At 49.0% G+C, this 27,528-nt stretch overlaps 1 protein-coding gene and 1 non-coding gene across 2 annotated transcripts; both read left to right on the forward strand.

The window, feature by feature from the left end:
* The first annotated feature begins 15,246 nt into the window (after nucleotides 1–15,246).
* On the forward strand, nucleotides 15,247–26,570 carry CHIT1 (chitinase 1). Its single transcript, XM_066234942.1, has 11 exons — nucleotides 15,247–15,370; nucleotides 15,949–15,978; nucleotides 17,934–18,135; nucleotides 18,679–18,735; nucleotides 19,849–20,014; nucleotides 20,223–20,347; nucleotides 20,840–20,963; nucleotides 22,444–22,629; nucleotides 22,912–23,025; nucleotides 25,493–25,619; nucleotides 26,152–26,570. Exons 1-11 carry the CDS (start codon nucleotides 15,346–15,348, stop codon nucleotides 26,394–26,396), a joined length of 1,401 nt encoding a protein of 466 aa, XP_066091039.1. The 5' UTR covers nucleotides 15,247–15,345; the 3' UTR covers nucleotides 26,397–26,570.
* Nucleotides 24,785–24,860, forward strand: TRNAA-CGC (transfer RNA alanine (anticodon CGC)). The gene has a single exon. It is a non-coding gene; the product is annotated as a tRNA-Ala (tRNA).
* Nucleotides 26,571–27,528: the final 958 nt, after the last annotated feature.

Here is a 27,528-nt window from a genome sequence, read left to right on the forward strand (position 1 = left end):
GACAGTAACCTGTAGAGATTAGGGACTGCTGGATGGAGGAGAATTACTGCCTCACTGATTAGGTGTAAGGCTTGTACAAGGTGATAAGCCCCTGAAGGTTTTTGAACAGGAAAGATGGGGGTATTGCAGGGAGAGTCTGTGGGGATGAATAAGCCTAGTTTAAGAGGTGGGTAATTATTGGTTTAAGGCCTTAGAAACAGATACAATTACACATTAAACAGACTTCACATATAAATTATAAATTGAGGAATTTAAATGAGTGTGCTTTACTTGTTTCAATTAAAATTATACTAGAGATATTTTCTGACAAAGAGACAAAAAAGATTACACAGCTGAATAGACAACTTTGCTTTTTTAAGCTTTTTGAGATGGCAGGGAGTTGTCAGCATAGAGGGGAGGAAGAGAGAAAGCAGATGGATGGACAGTGTGAGCAGCTGGATGGAAAAGAAGGAGGGTCAGAATCTTCAGGAAGAGGAGGAGGTTGAGGTATTAGTGGTGGTGCCACGTGGTTAGAAGAGTCAAAAAGATTTGGAGCTCTGAAGAGAGGGGAGAGGACGAGGGGGAGAAGGGCATAGCTGTAGCCTGTGAGGAGGGGGGTTGGGGCGAGGAGAAGAAAGGCAGAGCCTGCAGTTTTGTAAGGAGTGAGGAGGGGTTTAAGAACACAGTGGAGAAGGGAGGGGCCCCTGGCCAGCAGGGGAGGAGAAAGAGAGAACTGGTATTTGCAGATGAATGAGAAACAGGATTTTGCGAAGGGAGGGGTCTTTCTGGAAGGAAGAGACCCAAGTGAAAGAGATTTGCAGAGGGACCAGAGAGGGGTGTCCCAGGGGTCAGGCAGGAGGGAGAGAGAGTTGAGAATCCACGGAGAAGGAAAGATTAGGAGCAAGGTTTTAGGTGAGGTTTCTTTGGCCAGAAACGGCCTGCATGTAGAACAAGCGGCACAGAAATTAAGGACAGGAGAGAAGGTAGAAGGAAGCCTGCATGTAAGGAATTTCAGAAGCTTTCCCAGTCCGGTGGCAAAAGTTGTCAAGGTCTCTCAGAATATTGTAATTGAGCCTGACCAGGTGGTGGCGCAGTGGATAGAGCATCGGACTCAGATGCGGAAGACCCAGGTTCGAGACCCCAAGGTCACCAGCTTGAGTGCGGGCTCATCTGGTTTGAGCAGAAGCTCACCAGCTTGGACCCAAGGTCGCTGGCTCGAGCAAGGGGTTACTCAGTCTGCTGAAGGCCCACAGTCAAGGCACATATGAGAAAGCAATCAATGAACAACTAAGGTGTCACAACGAAAAACTGATGATCGATGCTTCTCATCTCTTTCCGTTCCTGTCTGTCCCTATCTATCCCTCTCTCTGACTCTCAGTCTCTGTAAAAAAAAAAAAAAAAAAAAAAAAAAAGAATATTGTAATCGAATGTCCCATTTTTAGGCCAGTGGGAGTCATTGTCTAGTTTATATTGTGGCCAGGCAGTATGGCAAAAAAAATGAGAAGAAGACAGCCCAACAGGGTTTGGTCAGACGGCTTCGACTCTAAAGAGCCCAATGTGGAGATTAGTGATCTAGAGAGGGTGCCCCCACCTCCAACCACAATTTCAAAGGAGAAAGCTCTCCTGGGATGTGGAGTCGTCCTGCTTAGGGGTCGTCACCATCTAAGAAGGAGCTCAAAGAGAATGTGGAGGGATTTGGCTAAGCACTTAGACTTTTGGAATGTGCTGTCCTGGACAGAAAAATGGCAAACCCCTCAAAACATGGGGCTGACCGGAGAAAACCGTCTGACAATGGATTAGAGACTAATGGGTTGAATTAAAGCCAACGGGGAGAGGGAAGGGAGAAACTCCTTACCTTTCTGATACGGCAGGGGTTCAGGACAAGGTTAGACTACCAGCCAATCAACCTAAAATTACATGTCCAAACAGAATCAGGGAGTAAGCCCAGGATGAGCTGCTGCTGCCCATTGCTTCCCTGGTTGTAAGTTTGGACAGCAAAGAGGGATCGTCCAGGCAGTTAATACTCTGTCCCGGGTTTCGGCACCAAATGTTGGAATCCATGGGAGTCCGAAAAGACCAGAGTAACAGGCTTTATTGAAAGGAAGAAAGGAACCCTGCCGGGCACTTTTCTGGGGGAGAAGAGCACCAGCACAAGCTAGGGGGACGAATGTTATAGGGTAAGGAAGAATTTCGAGTATGTGGGTGTTGAATCAAAAGTCCTGGTATGTCTGGAATGCTTCTCCTACGGGCGGGCGGCTTGTCAGATTCTTGGAATTCCTCTGTCTCAGGGGCGATAGTCCAGTAAAGGTGACGTCTGACAGATAAGCAGAACATCAGAAGGGCAGTTTGGAATTCACGTATCTATCAATAATAATTAATGATATCTTTTTATACAGTGTATAAATGTTCAGATTATCATTTTTGAAGCTGTTAAAGTGGTAAGGTCCAGTCTGCTCATGAGCTGGGGACCGTAGAAGCAGTATTGTTCAATGTTATGTTACCAAACCCAGAGTAACAAATATTACTATTGATTGGTTTAACAGTAGAATTCTCAACATAATAGGTGGAAAGGAGAAAATAGATTACTAATTGTGGCGGTAGGAAACATTTAAGTTTTGAGCCCAGATTAAAAGAGCTAAAGGATGTGAACAGAAATCTATTTCTCTTGAGCTTTTTAGACATTATCTGTTAAGGTCCATAAAGCTACAGCATAAATAAGGTATGTTTTCTTAGAATGTAAAAGGTATTTATGATTAAGTAGAGTGTAAGATTTATTTATTTATTTATTTATTATAATTTTGCCTTTTCTAGAATTTCATATAATAGAATCTTTTTTTTCTTTATTCATTTTTAGAGAGGAGAGAGAGAGAGAGACAGAGAGAGAGAGAAGGGGGGAGGAGCTGGAAGCATCAACTCCCATATGTGCCTTGACCAGGCAAACCCAGGGTTTCGAACTGGCAACCTCAGCATTTCCAGGTCGACGCTTTATCCACTGCGCCACCACAGGTCAGGCTAGTATAAGATTTATTTTATGAAATATTGGTCATTTCAGTTGGTGCTTTTAACTAGATCTTTAGAATTTGAGGCATAGGTGTAATAGGAAATAGTTTAAATCCTTTTTTCCCCAAGTGACCTATAGAATTAGAAAGCTTAGAATCCCCTTTCTCGGGGAAGTCTCAAGCCCTAACAGGACTGTTAGAATCTGTACTGTACATACGCTGCCCCACTTAGGACAACCAAGACCACCTCAAGAAAATGTTTCTGGTTGCCTGGCCTAAGCGGGACCCTAGCACTCAAGCAAGTGAGGAAAGTTTGGACACTTCCCGCCAGTTTCTGTTATCCAGGATCAGGGAAGATACTAAGAAAAAGAACCATAAAGTTGTCTAAGGTGTCAGAAGTTATTCAGGATCCTCAGAAGACCCCTGAAACTTTCTTAGACTATGGAAAACTTACAGAGTCTATGCACCTAGGAGCCAGAAGATACTAAGGCAGTCAGTTAGCCTTTACATAGCATTCAGCTCTAGAAATTAGAAAGAAAGAAAATGTATTATAAGTTTTAAAAAACAACAACAACATGCCTGACCTGTGGTGGCGCAGTGGATAAAGCATCGACCTGGAAATGCTGGGGTTGCTGGTTCGAAACCCTAGGCTTGCCTGATCAAGGCACATATGGGAGTTGATGCTTCCAGCTCCTCCCCCCTTCTGTCTCTCCTCTGTCTCTCCCTCTCCTCTCTAAAATGAATAAATTAAAAACAACAACAACAACAACAACAAAAAACTAAGCATTTCGGAAGGGACATTGCTCCTCCCTCACTCACATAACTCTGTTTGGCCCCTAAGATGGCTGGTTAGCCAAAGATGGGTAAGATTCCTGAATGCAGGAACAATCTAAGACAGGCACAGTCAAAGAGGGGCCATCAGGAGAAGGCTTAGGAACTAACAAAGGTGAGGCTCAAACCCTCACCCCAACAATGCAGGAGACTGCTCCCCTGAAATAGTGGCCATCATCCACTGTCCAGAGCACCAAAAGAGGGGGACTCCCTAAAAACTCAAGAAAAACCAAGCAGCTGATGACACTACCAATAAGGTAGCCCTAAAACCAGTGGGGTTTTTAGGAAATTTTAGTGACTTTACTAGAACCCTTATTGCCAAAGGCTTTTTTGCAACCAATTAGAAAAAGTTTTGCCAGCAGGAAAGGGATGGATAAGAATAAGAAGAAATAATTAGAAAAGCCAGACTTAGAATCTATTGCAGAAGGCATAATGTCCTAGTGTTTAGTCTGTGCCCAGATAAATACTAAGCAAAGTAAAGAAATTATAAAGAGAAACAGAGAGAGAAACTTTCCCAGGTGAATATTTAGAAATAGATTTTACTAAAGTAATAGATAGGTAGAAGCTTTTCCTACTAGAAATGAGACTGCAGTAACAGTTGTTAAGAAATTGCGATATGCCTGACCTGCGGTGGCGCAGTGGATAAAGCATCGACCTGGAAATGCTGGGGTTGCTGGTTCGAAACCCTAGGCTTGCCTGATCAAGGCACATATAGGAGTTGATGCTTCCAGCTCTTCCCCCCTTCTCTCTCTCTGTCTCTCTCTCCTCTCTCTCCCTCTCTGTCTCTCTCTCCCTCTCTCTCTCCTCTCTAAAAATGAATAAAAAAAATTAAAAAAAAGAAATTATGATATGAAATTCTATCTTGCCTATTTTAATGATGGGCCTGCATTGGTATCCAAGATCTCACAGCTAGTAGGAAAATCACTCAATATTAATTGGAAATTATATTGTGCCTACAGGCCCCAAAGTTCAGGGCAGGTAAAACACATGAGTCGGATCTGAAAAGGAAATTTTAACCAAATTTGTTTTTGAAACTGGTGAAAAGTGGCCCACCTTACTCCTTCTGGCCCTCCTTAGGGTGAGGTGCACCCCTACAAGGAAAGATTCACTCCTTTTGAAATAATATTTGGGAGACCCCCTCCCTTACTATCAAAACTCAGAGAAGAAATAAAAGCTGACTTAAGTTACCACTCCTTCCTTAAGTACTTACAGGGTCTACAGATTACTCAGCAGGCTGTCCAAAAGACTGTCCGAGAGGTGATTCCAGCACTGCCAGGAGATCTGGTACATCCCTTCCAGCCTGGGGACTCAGTCTGGGTAAAGAAGTACGCCATCCAAGGACTGACTTCCACGTGGATGGGTCCACACATCGTGATCCTGACCACTCCCACTGTTGCCGAGATAGAAGGCATACCTGCCTGGACCCACCACAGCCGGCTGAAGCCTTCAGTCCCAGCAGAGACACCCTCGTGAACAGCAGAGACTGATTCTGCCAACCGTTGTAGTTGACCCTGAGAAGGACAGCATGCTTTGCTCCAGCCACAAACTGGAAGCTGGCTGGTCTACGCACAGCTAATGCCCGAGGAAACTCACTGAGGACATCCTTTTAATTGGACTTTGGGAAGGGAGGGTAACTGAGGTCAAAGGAAAGTCAGAACAAGTTATCTTAAGGGTTGGTGCATGTACTGCTATGAGTCATACAGAAGGAAGATGTAAGTCCCTTTGCTAGAAGGAAAGCTACAAGATGAATGAAAAATATATATGTGCTTATACTTAACCTATGAATGCTAGCTACTTAGAGGGAGGACACCTCCAAAAGGAAGTACTCTTTAAAGAAAAATTACTTATTGCCAGTTTGGTTGTTACTAAAGGTTAAGATTTTTAAAATTAAGAGTTCTGACTAGAAAGGAATTGTATGGTTTTGATGATAAAGATATAAGGTATAGAAATACTTTTGAAAGAAAAAGGAAGAAAGTAGGTTGTTATGAAAGCCAGTTATTTCTGAATAGTTAAGAAAGTTTATAAAAATTAAAGGTTTATGTAAGTTGCAGGTTTGTACAGGTTGTAAGAAATTAATCAGTAGCATTTGTTTCTTCAGTAGACTGTATTACTGCTAATGAAAATATCAATCAAGCTCTACCTGTTAAATGAGAACAAAAGGCATCACCCTTTCTGTTGCATGTTATAGGCTGATGTTTCTACTTAACAGTGTCTGCAGATCACTAATACTAGCCTTAACTTTAGGCCCCTGCCTACTCAACAGCCTTATACACCTCATTAAAATGAGTCAAGGATTTGACTCAGGATATAAAACCAGTGGGGAATGTGATAAGGTGCCAAGGAATTGTAAAAATTGTTAACATTAGTTAACAATTAAAAGGAAGAGTGAGGCCTCCTTACCCCTGCTCTCTGAAAAGAAAAAAAAAAAAAACCAGAGAAAGAGATTAAAGGGGAAAAAGTTGGTTAGTAACTAATCATAGTTCTCTGGAAGGATAAAACTTATCTGGAAACTCCCTCTTCCCCTTCCTTAAGATGCTTTAGACAACAATGTATACATATCTTAATTAAAAATTCCTACACTGATTCTAACTCTTCCTCCCCTCCTGGAGTCCTGAGAGTGACCTTTACCTCTAGACAAAGGGATCACGAGACCACTCCTCTTGGTACCATGCTCCCTCCTTACCCATCCCAACCAGTACTTGATTTTGTATAAAAGAGGTCTAGAATGGTTAAGAGGGCCTACATGATTCAGGATTGTGCCCCGTGTAGCTAGTCGGCTAATTAATAAATTCCTCAAAAATTCATTTGGACTTAGTGTCTCTATGTAACCTGCAGATTTAAGTACAGTACTTTATAACACAGTGGTGGGGAACCTTTTTGGCTGAGAGAGCCATAAATGCCACATATTTTAAAATGTAATTCCATGAGAACCATACAACAACCTGTGTACATTATGCATTATCCAATAAAAATTTGGTGTTGTCCAGGAGGACAGCTGTGATTGGCTCTAGCCACCCCCAGCTGTGAACATGAGCAGTAGGAAATGAATGGATTTAATACATGAACTTAATCGGATGAACAAGAGATACTGAACATATAATACATGCTCAAGGTGAATTCATATTCATACAAGACAGTGAAGTAATGGGGTCCTCTCACAGGAAGAAGGGTCTGCCTTGTGAAAGTAAGGGGTCCTGTCATTGTGGAAAGGGGTTCCATTTGACACAGTAGGGAGTGCTGTCACATCAGTTCTCTTTCCTGTGAGTGTGGCAAACAGTCTCACCAGAGAGAACAGGAGCTCCTGTCCCACCACTATGGGACCTGTGTGAGGAGAAGTCCCTCCCTGAGTAGGGAGGGTGTCATAATTTTTGCTTCTTGTGAGTTCATGGCAAAGTTCTTTCCCTCACAGTGTAGGGCATCCTGTCACATCTGCTCTGGGTCTTGTGACAGTGTAGAGGGTCATCATTGAGAGAATACAGGTCCAATAACATCAACTTTGGGTCCTGTGATGTAAGAAGTGGGTCCTTTTAGCCTGACTAGGCAGTGGTGCAATGGATAGACTGTCAATCTGGGATGCAGAGGACCCAGGTTCGAAACCCCAAGGTCTCTGGCTTGAGCACTGGCTCACTCAGCTTGAGCATAGGCTCACTAGTTGAGTGTGGGGTCGCTGGCTTGAACATGGGATCATAGACATGACCCCATGGTCACTGGCTTGAGCAAGGGATCGCTTGCTCTGCTGTAGCCCCCTGGTCAAGGCACATACGAGAAAGCAATCAATGAACAACTTATGTGCTACAATGGAGAATTGATGCTTCTCGTCTCTCCCTTCCTGTCTGCCGCTCTCTCTGTCTCTCTGTCAGTTTCTCTCACTAGAAAGAAAAAAAAAAGGAAGTGGATTCTCCCAAGGACAGTAAGGAGTCATGCCATACCAGGGCTATGTCTTCTGACCGTTTAGGGGTCCTACGTAAGAGGGATCACATTTTGAATTTTGTCTCCATGGAGAGGAGTCCCATCTGACAGAGTAGTAAGTTTCCTCACATGCACTTTGGTTCCTACCATAGTGTGCTATCTCAGACATCCTGAACTACAGGTAATGGAAAGTGCTTTGGACATTCACTGTTTACAGATACTTAGTAAATGAATGGCATTCCCAAAGTGTACACTAGATGGCAGCAGAGAAGAGCATTTCCTGGCTGAGTGTGTGTGTGTAGGGTCCACTCAGACATCATAAAGGGTCCTGTCACTTCAGCTCTGCCTCCTCTGAGTGTTGCCAGCCACCTCCCCTGACACAGAAGGGAGCCCTGACATTTCCCATCTGGCCCTGTGACTGGCCAGAGGTCCCACCTGAGAGACTAGGGGGTCCTGTCATGTCAGCTCTGAGTCCTTGTAGTGTGGTGGCCAATAAATGCTTACATAAATGGAACACCTACTGTATGTGTGTGTGTCTCTCTCTCTCCCCCTAACAATAAATATATATTTTTTAGAAGCTGAAGGCCTGGCAATTAGAATTGGCTGCAACTAATGCTGCTTGATTCTATTTTCCCTTCCTTTCCACATGGTACTGTCCCTTCCTTTCCGCATGGAGAGCGTGACCCCAGACACCTGTAAGGTTAAGAGATGGACCTCGCAATTCCTCTGCTTGTTTCTCTGTAAATTAGAACTTATTATATTCACCTGCTGGGGTTTTTGTTTAGTTAATGAGATCACGTACATAAAGGGTTTAGTTTTATGGTACAGACAAAATTTTCAATAAATGTTAAATTTATTGTTTTACTGATCACATTCACGCATTAGCCAGCTGTTTATACACTTGAAACCTGGATGGTTTTGTGAACCAGTCATCCCTACACCCGGAAAATTTAATAAATTTAAAAAAACATTTGGGGCTGAAGAAAATAATTTTTTGATAAAAATAATACATTAAAAATATTTGATTAGTGAATTCATGTATGAACAAACATTAAAAATAAAAGTGAAACTTCTATACAGTTGTATTAGAACCTTATTGCTAATAGACAAAACTAATTATATGAATATTCTCAATTTTCCATGGTCACACAGACAAGGAACTGGAATAAAGAAACTATAGTAGTAAGATACTGAGCAAAATCATCTGAATAAATTGTTCTCATTGCTCAACTGCTAGTTTCAACTTTGAGCCAAATTTCCTATCTCGGAGACCCGTCAGACTGTTAGTGTCAGCAGGTAGCGGGACATGGGGGCACACAGAGCAGAGGGAGCTGGACATGCTCTGCCACGAAACTGGGGAGCCGCCTCTGGGCAGCTCATTCCGGGTGGCTGAAACATTCACAGGCTCTTGGGCACATTCAGACCCTGCTGCGCCCTCAGCGTCCACCACGCCTCGCCCTGGACTCAGGTTTGGGAGTGGTCTCCCCAAATACTGAGATCAGGACCCAGGCTCTGGGGGCGGAGAGCAGTTTCTGTGCTTGCACTTGGAGGCATGCTCAGTGGACACCAGAATGGCACCAACCCTAGAGGCCTGTCAGTCTAGCCTAGAAGAAGGATCTGATTGGCTCCTGGGAGAAATCAGAACAAGCCCAGGACATTTTAAAGGAAACCTAATCCTTCCTATACCAAAAATATAACACAGTTATCAGTGAGATTTGGCCCTTTTTACTCTTTTGCTTTTCTGCTTGGGAAGCACGTGCCCTGTAAGGAGCAGCCGCGCTGCCCTGGCTGCCAGCCAGACCCTCCCCCAAGGGCAGGCTTGCAGCTGTGACTGGACTGGACTGAGGTTTGCCAAGGCCTAGAACATGGTGCAGAATATCTGGACTTTGGTTTTTATGATGGACTTAGTGAAGATAGCAGTGGACTTTTCCCTTAGCGGACAGAAGGGGAATAAGACATTGGGAACTGGTGAAAAATCTATTTTCAACTTTGGATAAATCTCACTGTAAACACCTAAGCTTCTCCAAGTACAAGTTCACCTAAGCTTTCTATATGACACCATACGTGAACCCCACCAAAACCAGCTTCAGAACTGATATCTAGCTTGATCAGATGGTGGTGCAGTAGATAGAGCATCCGCCTGGAACATTGAGGACCCAGGTTTGAAACTTTGAAGTCATCAGCTTCAGCGTGGGCTCATCGGGCTACAGTACATGCTCACCAGCTTGAGCACTGGGTTCCCGGCTTGAGACATGACCCCATGGTCGCTGCCTTCAGCCCACTGTCTCTGCCTGCAGCAAGGGGTCACTGGCTTGGCTGTAGTCCTCTAGTCAAGGCACATATGAGAAAATAATTGATGAACAACTAAAGTGCCGTAACTATGAGTTGATGCTTCTCATCTCCCTTCCTGTCTGTTCTCCAACCCCACCTCCTGTTAGGAGAAAACAAAACAAAACAAACAAAAACCACTGATATCTAGAGCAGGAAAAAAATGCTTATAGGCCCAGAGATTCAGAAACTCTACTTCTAGGAGTTTATCCTAAGAAACTGAGAAGAAATGCGTGCACAGTAAGAGAATAGTCATTGCAGAAAGTCAGTTAAAGTCAAGCTACATTTTAAAACAGGAGGAAGGATAATTAATGTATGACATGCCTAGGGGATGATGTATTATACAACCATTTACAATCACGCTTAATGCTAAATATCTAGACTTTCAGAAATAATTATAAGGTATGGAATTTTAAAAATAGCACAGTTGTAGTTTGGCCTGTGGTGGCGCAGAGGTTAAAATGTCAACCTGGAACACTGAAGTTGCTGATTCAAAGCCCTGGGCTTGCCTGATCAAGGCATGTATGGGAGTTGATTCTTCTTGCCCCCCCCCCCCATTTTCTCTCTCTTCTCTCTCTCTCCTCTCTCTGAAATAAATAAAATATTTTTTTAAAAATAGCACAGTTGTTATTATTTAAAATCATGTTTAGGTGTTTATGTTAAAAAAATCATGTTTAAAACTTTGGTGAGAAATTTCAACTTTAACAAGTTTGGAGGAAGATGAGAAAAGCCTCAAGTCCATGTGGAAACAAAACATTTTTTTTACTGATGAGATGAAGCCAAAATGTGAGTGACTCAGGGCTGCGCCTGTCGGGCATGTACATTTTGAGAAATGATGTCAGCAAACAGCCCACAGGCTGTGATCCCACAGGGCTGGTGTGAGGCTTCGTCTCAGAGGTCCCAGCAGCTGGCTCAGCGCGATTCTAACAGGTGTACAGCAAGCAAGTGCATTCAACATTGTTACATAATAGCCTGACCAGGCGGTGGCGCATTGGATAGAGCGTCAGACTGGGATGCAGAGGACCCAGGTTTGAGACCCCCAAGGTCGCCAGCTTGAGCGTGGGCTCAACTGGTTTGAGCAAAAGCCTACCAGCTTGAACCCAAGGTCGCTGAGTCCAACAAGGGGTTACTCGGTCTGCTGAAGGCCCGAAGTCAAGGCACATATGAGAAAGCAATCAATGAACAACTAAAGTGTTGCAACGCGCAATGAAAAGCTAATGATTGATGCTTCTCATCTCTCTCCATTCCTGTCTGTCTGTGTGTCCCTGTCTGTCCCTCTCTCTGACTCACTCTCTGTCTCTGTAAAAAAAAAAACCCAAAAAACATTGTTACATAATAAAAGTGACCTGTGCTCATGGTCACCATGCCGACCATGACCTTTACAGTTCGGGAAGCCAGCAGCCCTCGCACCGCCCACAGCGGTCCTCCCAGCTGTCCTTCTGTCTGCTGCCCCCCTCTCACGTGGGCACTGGTCCCCCAGTGTCAGGTGATCATGGTGCTGACTCACCCACAGCTGACTGGGAGCTCTGGGCCGAGTGTCTTCTTCTCTGAGGGACCCACTTTGGGGACACCAGGACCAAGGCTATTCTGTTGGGGCCCCCAGATGTCGTTACAGAACCAATGCCATTTCTCTCAGGCTGGTCAGTTTTTCTTCGGAAGACACTTCTGAAGCCCTGCTGAGTCTCCCGTCGGGGGCTGGGGTGGGGGTGTCAGAGCAGTGCCCTAGTCGTCTGTGTCTCCAGCTGGCACCTCAGCCAGCCAGGACCACTCTCTGCTGGGCAGAGTGTTTGTTCCCAGTCCACAGCCACTCTGGTTCTTCTCTGTGTTTTATGGGAAGAAAAGGATGTGGGGATCTGGTGGTTCACCCACTTCCTGTTCTCAGATTCACCCTGTTCACAATTGTCTGCTCACCGTGGCTCTCTCTGGGTGCTTGCCTGGAACCCCTGCTTCCTGTGGGCTCCCACCTGCCACCTGAGTCTCAGGACCTGTTGGTCTGTGGATTACCTGCCCTTGTGTGCTCTGTGTGGTCTCTGTGTTTGACCACTCTCAGTGGGTTTCCACTGTTTTGCTCCTGTGACTGTTATTCTTGGGTGCTGCTGGAGACGGGGTAGACGCCCATGTGCAATCTGCCCTGTGCCCCAGGCACACCTTGCTTTTTTATTCAGTAATGTTTTGAGGAAATATTTATTTCTTTTTAGGGAAATACAGAATTTCAGGCTCCAAAAGGCAACACATAGCCTGTCTTAAGTTTGTCTTATTTTTTTCAAATGCTGTAATGAATACAATGAACATGTGGAACCTCAATAATTATGTGTATAAATAATAAAGGAGGGAGGAGAGGAAGAAAGGGTCCCCTGTGGAGCATCAGAGTCTGAGGATGGCCCTGGGGTGGGGAGCAGGGAGAGGCTGGGCAGGGGTACACACTGTTTCTGGTCTCTGCTGACTAGGGAGACCCGGCCCTCCCTTCTCGGCCCTGGTCCCCGAGTGTGCCAGCTGCCTCCGGCTCTAAGCTGCTACTGGTGACAGAGTAGCTACCTCGGCGACATGGTCCATCAGGACCAGGAAACAAGCTGACATTTGGACAGTCACAAATGTCATGGCTACAACCTGCATGGCTAGAGAGGACTCAATGTGGTCTTTGTTCACAGAGGACAGTGGGGCTCCCGGATGCGGGTTTCAGCATGACCGAAGGCCACATCAGCCAGCAGCTGTGTCTCCACCTCACCTGGGAATCATTCCCTTCCTTAGGTGCCCAGATTTTTTAGATTTTACAATTAAATCTGTTCCTGAGTATTGTAAAGCTTTAGACATTTATTTCCTTCGTTTCTATTTTGAACTGGCTATTGCTAAACTAGAGAAGAGTTATTTTTTAATGTGTACCTTAAATCCAGCCATTTTACCAAACTCTTTTATTATGATTTTTTTCTATAGAATCTAGAAACCTATAGAATCTAGAAAACCTATTCTAGATATACAAACATATCTACAACTATTGGCACTTGAACCGTTCATATATACATTGATTTCCTTAGCAATAGTGGTGAAAGGCTTCAATCTTGTTTTATTCTTTATTTTAACTGGAATTCCATTACCACTTCCAAATTGATAGTTTCCTGTTGTCTTTTAGGAAACATGGCATACACCTGCTCTCGCACAGGGTGCTCCATGTTACCATTCAGGAGCCTGTGAGGAGATGGTAATTTTTGTATCAAGGGGCAATATTCAGCCCCTCACCCTCACAATATTTTCACCAGAGCTCATTTCATTTAGTAAGTTTCTATTACATTTTTTTGAATAAAATAATAACTAAGGAAGATGAGAAGAAACCACTGCCATTACCCTAGGTCATGATGCCATCTGTGGACTGCGGCGCACACTGGCGCTGGGGAGACGGGGCAGCACAGAGCCTGGGCACTGCCACACAGGTCCTCCCGGTTACACAAAGCTGAGTCGGGGGCAGCACAGAGCCTGGGCACTGCCACACAGGTCCTCCCGGTTACACAAAGCTGAGTCGGGGGCAGCACAGAGCCTGGGCACTGCCACACAGGTCCTCCCGGTTACACAAAGCTGAGTCGGGGGGCAGCACAGAGCCTGGGCACCGCCGCGCAGGTCCTCCCGGTTACACAAAGCTGAGTCGGGGGGCAGCACAGAGCCTGGGCACTGCCACACAGGTCCTCCCGGTTACACAAAGCTGAGTCGGGGGGCAGCACAGAGCCTGGGCACCGCCGCGCAGGTCCTCCCGGTTACACAAAGCTGAGTCGGGAGAGCATGTGGCTGGCAAGTCAGTTCTGTAGCAGGAGGTACTCCTACACCCACCCTTTCTGTTGGGAGGTGTGGCACCTCTGCCATACGAGTAGGGTCTCCAACTGAAGGGGACAGAAATGAGTAAAGCAAAGACTGTGATTGCTCCAGGAAGAGCAAAGACAAAAAGACCTGCCACCAACTCAGAGACCTCGCAAAATGTCACTAACCTGACTCTGACATCCACAGAGATGGCAGGAGAGTCATGGCCAGTAAGAACCAGGAGGGACAGCAGCCAGCATGCGGCCTTTCACAGCAGCCTCTGTGGTGGTCTTTATAGATGAAGAAATGAGCTCACAGAAGTTAGGGAACTTACTCGAGGTTACACAGGGAGTAAATCCAGAGTTGGGATTTGAACCCAGGCAACCTGACTCTGGAACCTGCTGCCACAGGACATTGTTACGCACTCAGCCAGGCCATTAATGTTAAGCCATGGACCAAATATTGGATCCTCTTGAAGCCACAGTTTTACTTTTCCTGAGTGGGTTGAATGGTAACCAACCCCTCCAAAAAAGATGCCTTCACCCAGAACCTCAGAATGTGATCTGCTTGGAATAAGGGTCTTGGCAAATGTAATTAATGTAAGGATCTCAGAATAAAATTGTCCTGGATTTGGGTGAGCCTCAAATCCAATCACAAGTGTCTTTATAAGAGGCAGAAAGGCAAATTCACACAGACACTTGGGGAAAGGCCACTTTACAAGGGAGACAGAGGCCACAAGCCAAGGAACCCCAGGAGCCACAGCAGCTGCAGAGGCAGGACACATCCTTCCCCTGAGCCTTTGGGGAAAGCGTGGCCCCACCTTGATTCAGACTTCTGGGCTCAGAGCTAGGATAGAAGAAAATTCCATTGTTTGCCGCCTTGCAGGTTGTGATAATTTGTTACTGTGGGCCCAGGACACAAACACAGACTTTTAAACTATTACTAAGCTCATAGTGGCTTTTTATCATTATGTGTTTTTCTCAATCAATGGAGGAAAATATTACTTTCAGTTTCACAGTAATAAAAATATTACTATCATGAAATATTACTTTGCACACTCATCGGCTTAGAGAGGAGGCAGCTGGGCTCCAGCATGGGTCATGGACAAGCAAGCAGGAGGGTCACGGACCAGCTCCCCTGACTTGTGAGTCACTTCTCTTCTCCAAAAGCCCATGACTTCTGGGGCCACATGTGGTCCTCACCAACCCACTCAAAGGACATCAGAATCATGCTTGTCCAGCAGGAGGTTTGGAAACACTTCCTGCTTCTCTTGCTCTGCCTCCCGTTTGGCAATGCCAGATACCCAGTTTACACCCAGTGACTATTCCAGAAGCCAAGAATTGCTCAAGTCCTGCTGTGGTGTTTGCCCAATTCATGCTGCTCCACACCACGCCCCAGACCCTCTCTCCCCCTGCCCCTCCCTTTTCAGGACAGGTGGTGAGGCCCCCGGCTCATAAAAGGAGGGCAAGACCTGAGAGCTGCTCTCCAGGCGGCAGTCTATTTCCACATCAACACCATGGCGTGGTCTGTGGGCTGGACAGGTGAGTGGGAGCTGTCAGGAGCTGGGGGACGTGCATGTGTGAAGCAGGGTGTTTGGGACAACCTGCAGGTGAGATCGTTTCTCTCTCTGCCTCCTGGATTGCAGTTCCTGTGGGTTTCCCTTGGATTCTTTCAGCTCAAGACTGTTTGTTACAAGGAAGTATTTTTCTCTTTGCCAGGGTTTTCCCCCAACCTCACAACAGTTTTCCTGAAAGAGGTATACCCAGGGCCATGACCCTGAGTGTCCTTGAAGATGTTTATGCACATTTAATTAGGTAAAGAGGGAGACCCAAAGACCCCAGAAAGGTGACATAAATGCTTTCTAGAGAGTCCTACAGAGCACCAGGTCTCCAAGGACTCAACATGTCAGCCCCACTCTGTGTGTGTGTGTGGGGGGGGGGTATGGGCTGGCAAAGCCACAGGAAGTCTGAACAGTGGCTCTGAGTGGAGGCACACAGGTGTCACCCAGAGAAGTCATCTCCTGTCCAGCCCCAGGACAGCTGTTTATCTTCTCTGAATATTTCACAAGTCAGTGATTTTCCAACGCTTAACCTCCACCTTCTCTCTGGTGTTTCTGCAGGTCTGATGGCTCTGCTGATGGTCCCGTGGGGTAAGTGTTGCCTTTCTGAAGGCTCCGGGTTCCTACAGCTCCTCCCTGTCTCTGCTCCCGCCCCTCACCACACCAGGAGCTCCCACCAGTTTTCAGTGGGGATTCTACCAAAGCTCAATCCCAAGAAGTGCCCTCCGCCCAGAATAGTCCTGAACTTTTCACCCCCAGGAAGGTTCCTGACTCCTTGCTTGTCAGCTGAATTCCCGCATGTCTAAGGGGCAGCTCTGAGGTCTTTCCTGAGGTCAGAGAACCTGCACACATTTACAGAATGTATTCATGTTTCTAATTATGGACAAAGATGTCCTCCCCCGACAGAATGAGCCTATGGGGCTCAGAAACCTGTCTTGTCCCAATCCACGTCCCAGCCATGTCGCTCAGCAAGGAGAACACACTTTCTGCAGTGTCTGTGGAGCTGATTGAATGTGGGCTTGGAAGAGGCCACAGGGCTCCTCCAGCGTTGGGCATAGCAGAGCTTTTGGGGGATCTGCAGCAACTCAGCAACTGGGATCTATGGGTTCCCTTCTCACCCCCCTCCACTCCCTATACTTCGTGGCCCAAAGGTGCCTGCCTCTCAGACCCTCGTCACGAGGCTGGGCTGTGGCACTGGACACACAGTTCCCCTCTTGGTCTTACAGGAGAGACTGGCCAGGGCCCAGAAATAATGTACATGCAATGACAGAGGCTGTAGGTTTCCCAAAAAGCTTTAGTCTGATGTTACTTCTGGGCATGGGGCATGGTGAGTGTATACCAGCTCTGCTCTGGCGGTCTGCTCACATGAGCTCTTTGTCCACTAAACGGCTGGCCAGGAAGAGTCACAGCTGTTCCCATTTACAGAGGAAGTTGCGGAGCTAGGATTTCAACCCAGGCATTGAAGTTTCAGAGTCCCAGCTCTTAACCACCAAACTTGACCGCTCTGGTGGAGAGGGATACAAGGTCAAGATTAGATGGGACTACAGGAGGTGATAGGAAAAGAGCTGCTGTCTCCTTCCCCCACGGCCCCAGGGGTGTGTTCTCTGGGATAATTTCCTCCCTCCTCCATTACATTAGCTCTGGGGAGTCACCAATCGCTCCTTCTATATAGATCTCTGTGGGCTACACACCCAGGCCCCACCTGCAAGCTCCATTCCTGGGTGACCTCTTGCTCCAACTCCTGCAAGAGCCTCTGTGTTCCAGGGTTGGCTCCGCTGGTCCTACATGCTCTGGGTTCCCACACAGCCTCCTGTGGCCACCGCCTTGCACCCCTGACTCCCCTGCCCTCTCAGTGGCCACATGGGGGCCAGAGGGGGAAGAGAGACCCTGGCAGGGTGAATGGAAGTCCCAAGGTCTAGACACTGACTACAAATGTCCTACAGTACAAACTCACCATTCTACTGAGTTCTTGGCATCTCAGGTTGCTTCCCATGAAACCCCACTGTGGTTGACTGCGAGGCTGGAAGAGCAATGTTCATGTGGGGACCCCTGAGCCAGGAATGGAGAGAGACCACCCTGCAGGCTGGGAGTGAGGACTCGCTCTCTTGCTTTCTGGTGTTCTAATCACCAGCGTGGCATTCACCTCGGTGGGGTCCTCACAGCAGGACCAAGCCCCTGGAGCAGAGGCCCTTGCCAGAATGTCTTCACACACACTACCAGGGATGACAGAAACTAGCAGCCTTTTCCTAGATAAAATGAGCCCTTGATTACAACCTTATCAGTAATATCAACAACTTCTCTAAGAGAAAACGAGCAAACGCAAACCTCTTTAAAGCTGGACCACAGAACACACAAACCCGAGCCTCCTTTCTGTTACTCTGAGTATCTGCATTTTATCTCACATCTTGGAACATTCCTAGCTGTGTTTAGAAAGTTCTGCCTGTTTAACACCCTCTGGCATTACCTAGACTCTGCCCTGGCCGGAGGGCGCTAGACCCCAGGAAGCCCTCTGATTGGCATTTCTTTTCTTGGCCCCAACTGGACAGGTTCTGCTGAGATACTGGTCTGCTACTTCACCAACTGGGCCCAGTACCGACAGGGGGCCGCTCGTTTCCTGCCCAAGGACGTGAGCCCTGGGCTGTGCACCCACCTCATTTACGCCTTTGCTGGCATGAACGGTCACCAGCTCAGCTCCATCGAGTGGAATGACGAGCAGCTCTACAGGGAGTTCAACGGCCTGAAGCAGACGTAAGTGCTACAGGGAAGCAGAGCCACCCCTCTGGGGGGCTCTGAGGGGTGACGGTGCTACCTCCTCCCAGAGCCAACACCTCCCCAGCACTGCGGTGTGGTGCATACCCACCTCTCTGGGCTTTCCTGAGCTTATGTGGGGGAGGTAAGCGGAGACAGGGAGGACATGTAGCCCCAAGTTCAGGTCTGAGTGGGATCAGGACGCTGGAATGCTTTCCCATAGCTGGAATGAACTCCCTTCCCCCTCACCTCCATCCATCCACCCATCAGCTCAAGTGTTAGCGCAGCGTTGGCAAAGCCTCTCTCTACATCTTTCCAAATCTCGTTTCCTGAATTCCTCGTGTGTACGTCCTTCAGCCGCTCGCAGGTCCGACAAGGCAGGATTGTGTCCTTTCTCTCCCAATCCACAGCTTCCCCAGCAAGGGCTGTGCACAGGGGCTCACATGCCCTCCCCCCCATCAACTCCGGCAGGCTCTCATGGTCAGTGAGGTGGGCTCTGGGGGTGGGCGGGGTCACTTCTGTCACTTCCCTTGTCATTTCCAGGAATCCCAAGCTGAAGACGCTGCTGGCCGTGGGAGGCTGGAACTTCGGCACGCAGAAGTGAGTTGACTGTGAGCACTGGTGCGGGGAACTGGCTGGCCGGCCAGACAGAGCTGTGGTCAGGGAGTCAGGCCAGGCTGTGCTGTGGCCAGGGTGAGGGCACGGGAGCAGGGCTTGAGGTCCGGTCGCGTCTGGAGGACAGCAGAGTGGGCGAGGCTGCGAGCTGGCACACGGCCGGTCCTGCCAGCAGCACAGAGATTCCGACCCCTTCTCAGCCTCAGTATCTTCCTCCATGGATCAAAAGAGAGTCCCGGATAAACACAGGCAACATGCAGTGTCTAATGCTTTCTGAGTTCTGTAACAGGGTATCTTCTCTGAGAATGTTTGTTCCTTTATGAGTGTCAAACACAGCCTGTGATATTGAGCTTAACTGCCAAAATATTGGCATTTCTAGAACATTTTTGATGATTTACGGAGATAATGGAATGGGATATTTGGAACTAGACGTTTCCTAGAAAGTCCAGAATATATGGTTTTCAAAGTTCTAAAATGGTCTTCATAAAATGTTTTTGACTCAGACAACCTGATAAAATTCATTACTCACTATCCCAAAATACGGCTCATACACAACAGGGGTCTTAGCCTGGGGTGCCAGGCACATCAACCCCATGTAAGAATGGCTGTTTTAAATTACATTAAATTAATAAATTAATTTAAAAAATTAAAATAAGATCAGTCTGTAAAAAAATTAAGACCCTCAAAAAGTTCAGGGTTTTAAAGGGGGTTACTGAGGAAGGAAGGTGTGGGGAGGTGGCCCCGGAGACCTGGGGCTCTGGGCGAGGCCACACTGGAAACAGTGAGGTCACAAAGCACTCACAAACAGGAGTCAGCAGACAGTGATGGGAACAGTCGCCTTCACACCCCAGACCTTCACCTCTGATCTTAGGAGACGTGGGTTCTTGTTTGTCAGCCTCCCTGCTGGGTGAGGTGGGCTCCTCACCAGTCATGAGCCCAGCAATGTCAATCCTGGGGGACAGGACACATTTCCAGGTTGTCCTGTGTCCTCAGCCAGGCCCATAACTCACAAGCAAACGGCCCAGCGCCAGTGTTCTGAGTGCGTTCTCACTGCCTCTGAAAAGGGAGGGGTGCCTACTGCCTGTCATCACCCCCCAGGTTCACAGATATGGTCGCCACAGCCCAAAACCGTCAGACCTTTGTCAACTCAGCCATCAAGTTTCTGCGCAAATACGACTTCGACGGCCTTGACCTTGACTGGGAGTACCCAGGAAGCCGGGGGAGCCCTCCCTCTGACAAGCAACACTTCACTGCCCTTGTGCAGGTCTGGCTGGGTGGGGTCAGGGTGCCCAGGAACCCAAATATGTGCCCACATGACATGGGGTGCTCTGCCCCCAGGGCCAGCTGTCCTATACATTTACCTGGCACAGATGAGCTTGTCGTTTTTCAGATTCCTGAGCATGAACCGTGCTTGGGGATCACAGGGCCAGCTTGGTCCGTGGCCCTGTGCTCACTCTGAGCTGTCCCTGCAGGACCTGGCCAGCGCCTTCCAGCAGGAAGCCCGGACCTCAGGGAAGGAACGCCTGCTCCTGAGCGCAGCAGTCCCGGCCGGCCGGCAGTACGTAGAAGCCGGATACGAGGTGGACAAAATCGCACGGTGAGTCTCCAGAGAAGACATACACCCTGTGTTCTCTGGCTGGAAGGGGCCAAGGGCAGGCTGAGCTCCCCGGGATGGTTTGGGGAAACCCCGGCCCCCTGGCACATCCAGGGCTGTTGCTCACCACGCTGCTGCTGCTCCAGCCTTCCAGCTACCCTCTGTGCTCTTTTGCCCTTCTCCTTGGGAATGCCATCTTAACGTTAAATATCCTGGAGGGGAATACCGAAACCCTTCACATCTCCAAAAGGAATTGGTTCTGAGGGTGCTGGGGAGACAGCTTGGGGGAGGATGCTACAGACATGGGCTGCCAACCGCCCCCCCCCCCCACGTGGATGGGAGTGGCTTCACTGGGGGGCACTGTCCGCAGCACCTTTGAGAGCCTGCACCCCACCTCTCACCATGAGGTTCCTTTCTGGGACCCCTGTGTGGGGGGAAGGGCGGAGAGGGCTCCCCTGCACATTGGCCTCCCACCTCTCACCATGCCTCCTGCAGGAACCTAGATTTCATCAGCCTGATGGCCTATGACCTCCACGGCTCGTGGGAGAGGACCACCGGCCATAACAGCCCCCTCTACAAGCGGCAGGGGGAAAGCGGGGCTGCCGCAGAACTCAACGTGGTAAGCGGCGGGAGGAACCAGGTCCGACGCCCTCCATGGTCCTTGTCAAGGGCCTCTTCTGAGTCCCGAGGAACCTAATAGAAGACAGACAGACAGACAAACAAACAAACCAACCCTGGATAACCAAGCAGGGCGCCGAGAAGCCAGCGTGTTGTACCTTGGGTGCTTGTTTGTTCAGTTTTCCTGCACCACGCTGAGCACAAGCTTCACCGCTGGGCGGGGTCTTGGCTGTGGTCAGACGCAGCAGACCTATTCAGGGGCCTCAGCGCCCCAGACCCTGGTTGGAGGCTCTCAGCTTCCCTCACACACACCCCATTTCCTTCAGGACAGCGGCCGAGCTTTTGTTCCTGGTCACTGATTGACCTCCTGGAAAGAGCTTTCAGAGGTGGGGGTGTCTCTTAGGGCAGAATCCCGTACCCACAAAGCCCAGGAAAGGGCAGGTTTGGGTTTAGACTGGGGGGGAGGGGTTTCTTGCCTAGCGTCTTCCTTGCTCCCCACTGAGCAGGCCAGACACTTCTTACGACCCACTCTGTATTTCAAACGTCGTCACCCTGCATCATGATGCCGTTCACTTTGGCGAGTCCATGTCTCTGATCAGCGAGAGGGACATCCTGGGCTTCTGTGGCTCTTCCACGGTCAAGGGACCCTCTTTGGGCACTGAAGTTGGCATTCACGTGCCACACTGAGCCACGCTGACCCCATGCGGACAACAGTGGGTCCTGGAGAAGCAACACGAGCACGCGTGGCTGGGAGGCCAGGGGCTGGAGCCCTGTGGGAACTGTGCTCTGGGCATGGGCTCTGCATGCATGCAGTTAGGTAGACCCCTCTCCCTCACGGAGGTCCCTCCTTCTCTCCGTGCTGTGTCCCGGGGTGCTTCTGGCCAGAGAGGTGACTTTTCCAAACGTGCATAAGAGGGACATCGAGTTCAGCAGGGGCTCTGCCCTCACCCGGCTCCAGTCTGATAACAGATGAATCCTGCAGATTAGCAAAAAGAACACAATATAAGTAAATACAGTGAAAGCTGTTCTTGATTGTAGCTGCCCATTATTGCATGTTAGACCTCACGCGTGCTTTACCACCTTCAATTCTCGCAATGCCCTTGGAGATAGATGTTTTTACTGTTTCCACTCTACAGACAGGAAGCCTGGGGCTCAGAAAGATAAAAATAAGTTGCTGGATGAGGCAGGGACTCTGACTGTGTGGCTCTCTGAGGTGTCCCAAGCATCTGGCTCAGTGCCTGGCATATGGTGGGTCGTCAATAACTATGTGCTACAGGGAACGGCTGTTGGATGCCAAAGCCCACGTTCTTGATGATAGCACCATGCAGTGTATCTCCCTAGATGAGAGTTCCAGACAGGGCAGGGTTGGGGCACTAAGTAAGGCCCATGAAGCTCTCACGGAGCCCCATGCACCCCCACATTGGGTGACTACATGCAGGATGAGAGCAAAGAAAATCAAGCCTGTCCCCTCCTGCCACCAGGACTATGCCGTGCAACTGTGGCTGCAGAAGGGGACCCCTGCCAACAAACTGATCCTCGGCATGCCCACCTATGGACGATCCTTCACCCTGGCCTCCTCATCAGACACCGGAGTGGGGGCCCCAGCCACAGGGCCTGGAACCTCTGGCCCCTTCACCAGAGAGGCAGGGCTGCTGGCTTACTATGAGGTAGGAAACCCACAGCTACCTGAGTCCTGAGTTTCTGAGTGAGGATGCTGGCACGGTGAATGCTGGCCAGGTGCATTCCATCCCATGCCTGCCATCTTGGATTTATTCTTAAACCCAGGTGTCTGATTGACTTCAGGGTTCTAGGTCACTCTATCTAGAACTCCCTTGGTTCTCCAGGCTTCCTCAGATAATTTTTCTAATCTCTGGTCTGCTCTTGGCAGGAAGGCACTGATGCCTGCTGTGTCCCTGCCTCCTCCCCAGCTCTGCCCTCTGTTTCCACAGGTCTGCGCCTGGAAGGGGGCTGCTGAGCGCAGAATCAAAGATCAGAAGGTGCCCTATGCCTTCCTGGGTAACCAGTGGGTGGGCTTTGATGATGTGGAGAGCTTCAAAACCAAGGTGAGGCCCAGCTCTGCTGGGAGGGGTGATCTGGGGGAAGGGGCTCTCAGTAATACCCACTGACAGCACTCAGAACCTCTTTGAGGAGGAGTCTTTTAAAAAATATCCCAGCATTTCACAGGTATCCATGCAACAGCATTTGATAAGAAAAGATGCAATGATTAAAAAAAATTGCTCCACACTGAGTAGCATTCTTGAAAGAATTGGTATGTATTAAATACAAATTCTGGACCTGGTTGATTGGCTCAGTGGTAGAGTGTTGGTCCAGAGTGTGGATGTCCCGGGTTTGATTCCAGGCCAGGGAACACAGGAGAAGAGACCATCTGCTTCTCAACTCCTCCCCTTCCCCCTTCTCTCTCTTTCTTCTCCTCCCACAGCCATGGCTCAATTGGATTGAGCGCATCAGCCCCAGGTGCTGAGGAAGGTTCTGTGAAGCCTCTGCCTCAGACACTAAAAATAGCTTGGTTGTTGCGAGCACGGCCCCAGATGGGCGTAGCATCAGCCTCAGATGGGGGTTGCTCTACTGAGAACCAGCATGACTCGTAATTGTCCAGGTCCTGAGGGAGAATGGTGGGAGATTAAGAGCTAAGTACAGAAAGAAAAAGGATGGGATCCGGATGCCTCCTGTAGGCAGATGGCATACAGGAAAAAAAGGCAAACCCCCTAGCCAGCTTTATTATATAGTTCAGAGAACAAATCCATTTATAAAACAAGGAAGTCTCTGATACAAAGTCACATATCTAAGGTATAAACGGGAATCCTCATAAGAGTGCACCACCCCCACACACCATGAAACAGCAAGGGTGTGGGAGAGAGCTTAGTCTTAAAAGGGTGTGGAGAAGAGTTTAGTCTTAAACTAAGCCCTAGGCTGTAAGGATTTTGTCAGTTTACAACCCGTCTGCCACACTGCTAGGTGGATCCCAGTCAGGGCACATGTGGGAACCCCTGTCTCTCCATCTTCCCTCCTCTCCCTTCAAAAAGGAAAAAACAAACAAACAAATTCTACCGACACATGAAGAAGAGAAACACAAACACTGAGGCATATCACTTTATTCAGTCTATTGACAATACCAAATGCATTTTCAAATTTTAGATCTATGATTTACTTCTATGGCTGCTGCCCAGTGTTGGTGGCTCGACTGTGTAGTGTGATTGCTGTTTCCATGCCCGTCTCCCCGTGGGAGCCCAGCTCCTGCAGAAGGGACTGTGTCAGCCCTCTGTCGCATCAGTCACCATGAGGGCAGAGGCTGGCAGGACCCTGGACCCAGTGCTCTGGGGAACATGAGAAAGGAGTGTGGTCCTGGCTGGAGAGGTGGGAGAGGGGGTCATGGTTACGAGGTCTCTGAGAAAGTCTTTAAAGCAGAGCAGGTGGGCATTCTGGGCAGATGCTGAAGGATCAAAGGCATGGTGGAGAGGAAAGGGGAGAATGTCTGCCCGCTCACCAGGAGCCCTGTGGGGGTACAGGTGCAAAGGGGAGGTGGCTAGAGAGGGAGAGTGGAGCCAGCACGGCTCCCAGACTAGCCACCCTCAACCCCAGCCTTCCTCCAGGGGTGATCTGTGGTGCCCAGCAGGGTTAGGGGACAGGGAAGCCCCTCTGAGGGAACAACAGCCATCCCTGGAGGAAGCCTCAGGGATCTAGGGAAGGGCAGAAACAGGAGTCTGGGGAAGTGCAGAACCGTGGAGACAGGGGACTGATTCAGACCTTGGGGAAGCTTGGTTACTCCCTATGTTAACTGCACTCATCAAGACCAGCAGATAGGCCCTGGCTGGTTGGCTCAGTGGTAGAGCATCAGCCTCGCGTGTGGAAGTCCAGGGTTCGATTCCCGGCCAGGGCACACAGGAGAAGCGCCCATCTGCTTCTCCACCCCTCCCCCTCTCCTTCCTCTCTATCTCTCTCTTCCCCTCCCGCAGCCAAGGCTCCATTGGAGCATATTTGGCCCAGGTGCTGAGGATGACTCCATGGCCTCCGCCTCAGGCACTAGAATGGCTCCAATTGCAACAGAGCAATGCCCCAGATGGGCAGAGCATCACCCCCTGGTGGGCATGCTGGGTGGATCCCAGTTGGGCGCATGCGGGAGTCTCTCTGCCTCCCTGCTTCTCATTTCAGAGGGGTACAAAAAAAAAAAAAAGACCAGACGGTACCTCAAACACAGTGGACCACAGTGCAGGAAAGGCTGAGATGTTAATGCTTCCAAACTAAAGAAGTTCACAACCCATCTACTCCACACCCCAACCCCAGATCATGCTTATGTCTGGACAGGGAAATTCCAAAATGACTCATGACTGGCAGGGATCAGGTCTCAGCGATTGGATTCCCAGCCTAGGGCTGTGTCCAGAAGCCTCAACCACATGGGTATGGGGGTGCTGGAGACATAAAGAGCCCCATCCAGAAGAGGAAGCTAGGCTTGGGAGCTACCCTGGCCAATCTTCCCTGGACTTCTCCACCCCCATCTCCTTCTGCACACAGGTCAGCTATCTGAAGCAGAAAGGACTGGGCGGGGCCATGGTCTGGGCACTGGACATGGACGACTTTGCTGGCTCCTTCTGTAACCAGGGCCGATATCCCCTCATCAAGACACTGCAGACAGAGCTCAGTGAGTCCAGGGCGAGGGACAAGAGCAGAATTTGGGGGTACTGTATGAAACCTGCACGTCCTGGCTCCTTCTGAAGAAACAGCTTTACCTCAATACTATGATTTCAAAAATCTCACCCACCAGAGCTGAGGAAACTTGAAATGAGTCTCTTTCCATGGTCTCCTTCCTCTTTCTGTTGTAGCAATGCCTCCCCTCCCCAGGGTGTTGGCTACAGGGTATCCCTCCAGGGGCCCTTGGGCTGAAGGTAGCAGCCTCTTTCTCTCTCTGAAGAAAGTCTACATTCAGCTGGTAGTGTGAGACCCCCACAGGCCCTCGCCAATGTGTGGTTGGGCTTTGCAGATGGTAGATGGCCACTGGCCACCTGTTACAGGTAGCCCCAGTGTTTTCTCTTAAGCTGTGCTGTGGCTACAGGTGTGGCTGTTGTCTGCTCTTTCTGTGTGGGGTGTGGGGTATGGAGCTGCCACCTGTCTGTGGCCTGTGGGCTGCACAGTCTCTCGGGGAAGACTTACCTGACTCTTGACTGTTTTTCCAGATCTTCCGTCTATACCTCTAGAGCCCCCACGGCCGGAGGCTCCCACGGCAGCCCCGCCCTCTGAGCCTGAGCAAGGCCCCAGCCCTGGACAGGACACCTTCTGCCAGGACAAAGCTGATGGACTCTACCCCAACCCTCAGGACCGGTCCAGCTACTACACCTGTGCGGGGGGGCGGCTGTTCCTGCAGAGCTGCCCACAGGGTCTGGTGTTCAGCTCCTCTTGCAAATGCTGCACCTGGAGTTGAGTCCCAGGTCCTCCAACCCCAGGCCCCAGGCCAGGCCTCCTGAGTTCCCCCAGGGTTACGTCTGGCTTGGTCAGCTGCTCTGTGGACTGTCTGTGCCCTGTCTTTCTGCTCCCAGACCTGGTCCTCCTCAGCTGCTTCCTTTACATGCAAAATAAATATTTGGTTTGTACTCCACTGGCCCTGGATGTGCTGACCTACACAGGCTCTCTAAGTGCACAGCTAGTCCAAAACTTGCCCCAGAGCGCATGGGAAGCTAAGAGGGGAAGGTTACATAAGGCATGCATAGGTAAGAGTTGGGCGAGAAGTTGATTAGGTTGTGCTGAGCCCTGTGCCAGGGAACCTGGCAGGGCTTTCCATTCCAGTGAGCTACTCCCAGAGCACAGATGACCACATCTACGGCACAGCCCTGGGTCCAACACATTCTTCATTGGCTCAAATGCCTCAGGAGAGAGAGCTTTCCTTGACCTCCACTCAGAAGCTATTCCTAAAACACCCACAAGATGACAGCAAAGAGCTTTCTTGGGTCACCTCCACTAAGGTGTCTTTCCGAAAATGTCCACAAGATGGCAGCAAAGAGCACTTTCAACTGAGTTCAACTGCCGCGCCTCTTCATTCTCCCTTCAGAGTTTTAGGAAAACATCTAGAGTAGACTTTTTATAGACTTCAAAGGACAGATGTCCCTGCGGGGACCTGAGACCAACAGCAAGGGGGTAGGGAGAGCCTGATAGCCCTCCAGCGAATATCCCTCGCAGGAGCGGCCACCGTGGTGTCCTGCAACTTTGGACTCGGCTCTTCGTCAGGGGCCTTTTCCTCCCGCCTCACTGGAAGGTGCTCAGATCTTTATTCATGTGCTCCTAACTATCACCATGAGGGACTTGACCACCGGGACTCCTTTGATTACATTCCAAGGGGAATTCAATCGATCTTTTTAATCTTTGGAAGCTCATCAACTTCACTTATGGAGAAGGCTACTAATTTTTAAATATGGATAGAATTCACATACCATACAATTCACTCATTTAAGGTATATAATTCGGTGGCATTTACTACATTCACAAGGTTGCACAAACACAACTCTTTAATTGTCACACTTTTTTAAAAAGGAATTTATTTATAGATTTTACAGAGAGAA

The sequence above is a fragment of the Saccopteryx bilineata genome, chromosome 6 (assembly GCF_036850765.1).
Source record: "Saccopteryx bilineata isolate mSacBil1 chromosome 6, mSacBil1_pri_phased_curated, whole genome shotgun sequence".
Lineage (NCBI taxonomy): Eukaryota > Metazoa > Chordata > Mammalia > Chiroptera > Emballonuridae > Saccopteryx > Saccopteryx bilineata.

Coding starts and splice junctions, on each gene's coding strand:
- CHIT1 (XM_066234942.1), top strand. CDS start 15,346: ATGGCGTGGTCTGTGGGCTGGACAG. Junction 22,630..22,911: donor GGCTGCTGGCTTACTATGAG/GTAGGAAACCCA, acceptor CTGTTTCCACAG/GTCTGCGCCTGGAAGGGGGC. Junction 23,026..25,492: donor TGGAGAGCTTCAAAACCAAG/GTGAGGCCCAGC, acceptor TTCTGCACACAG/GTCAGCTATCTGAAGCAGAA.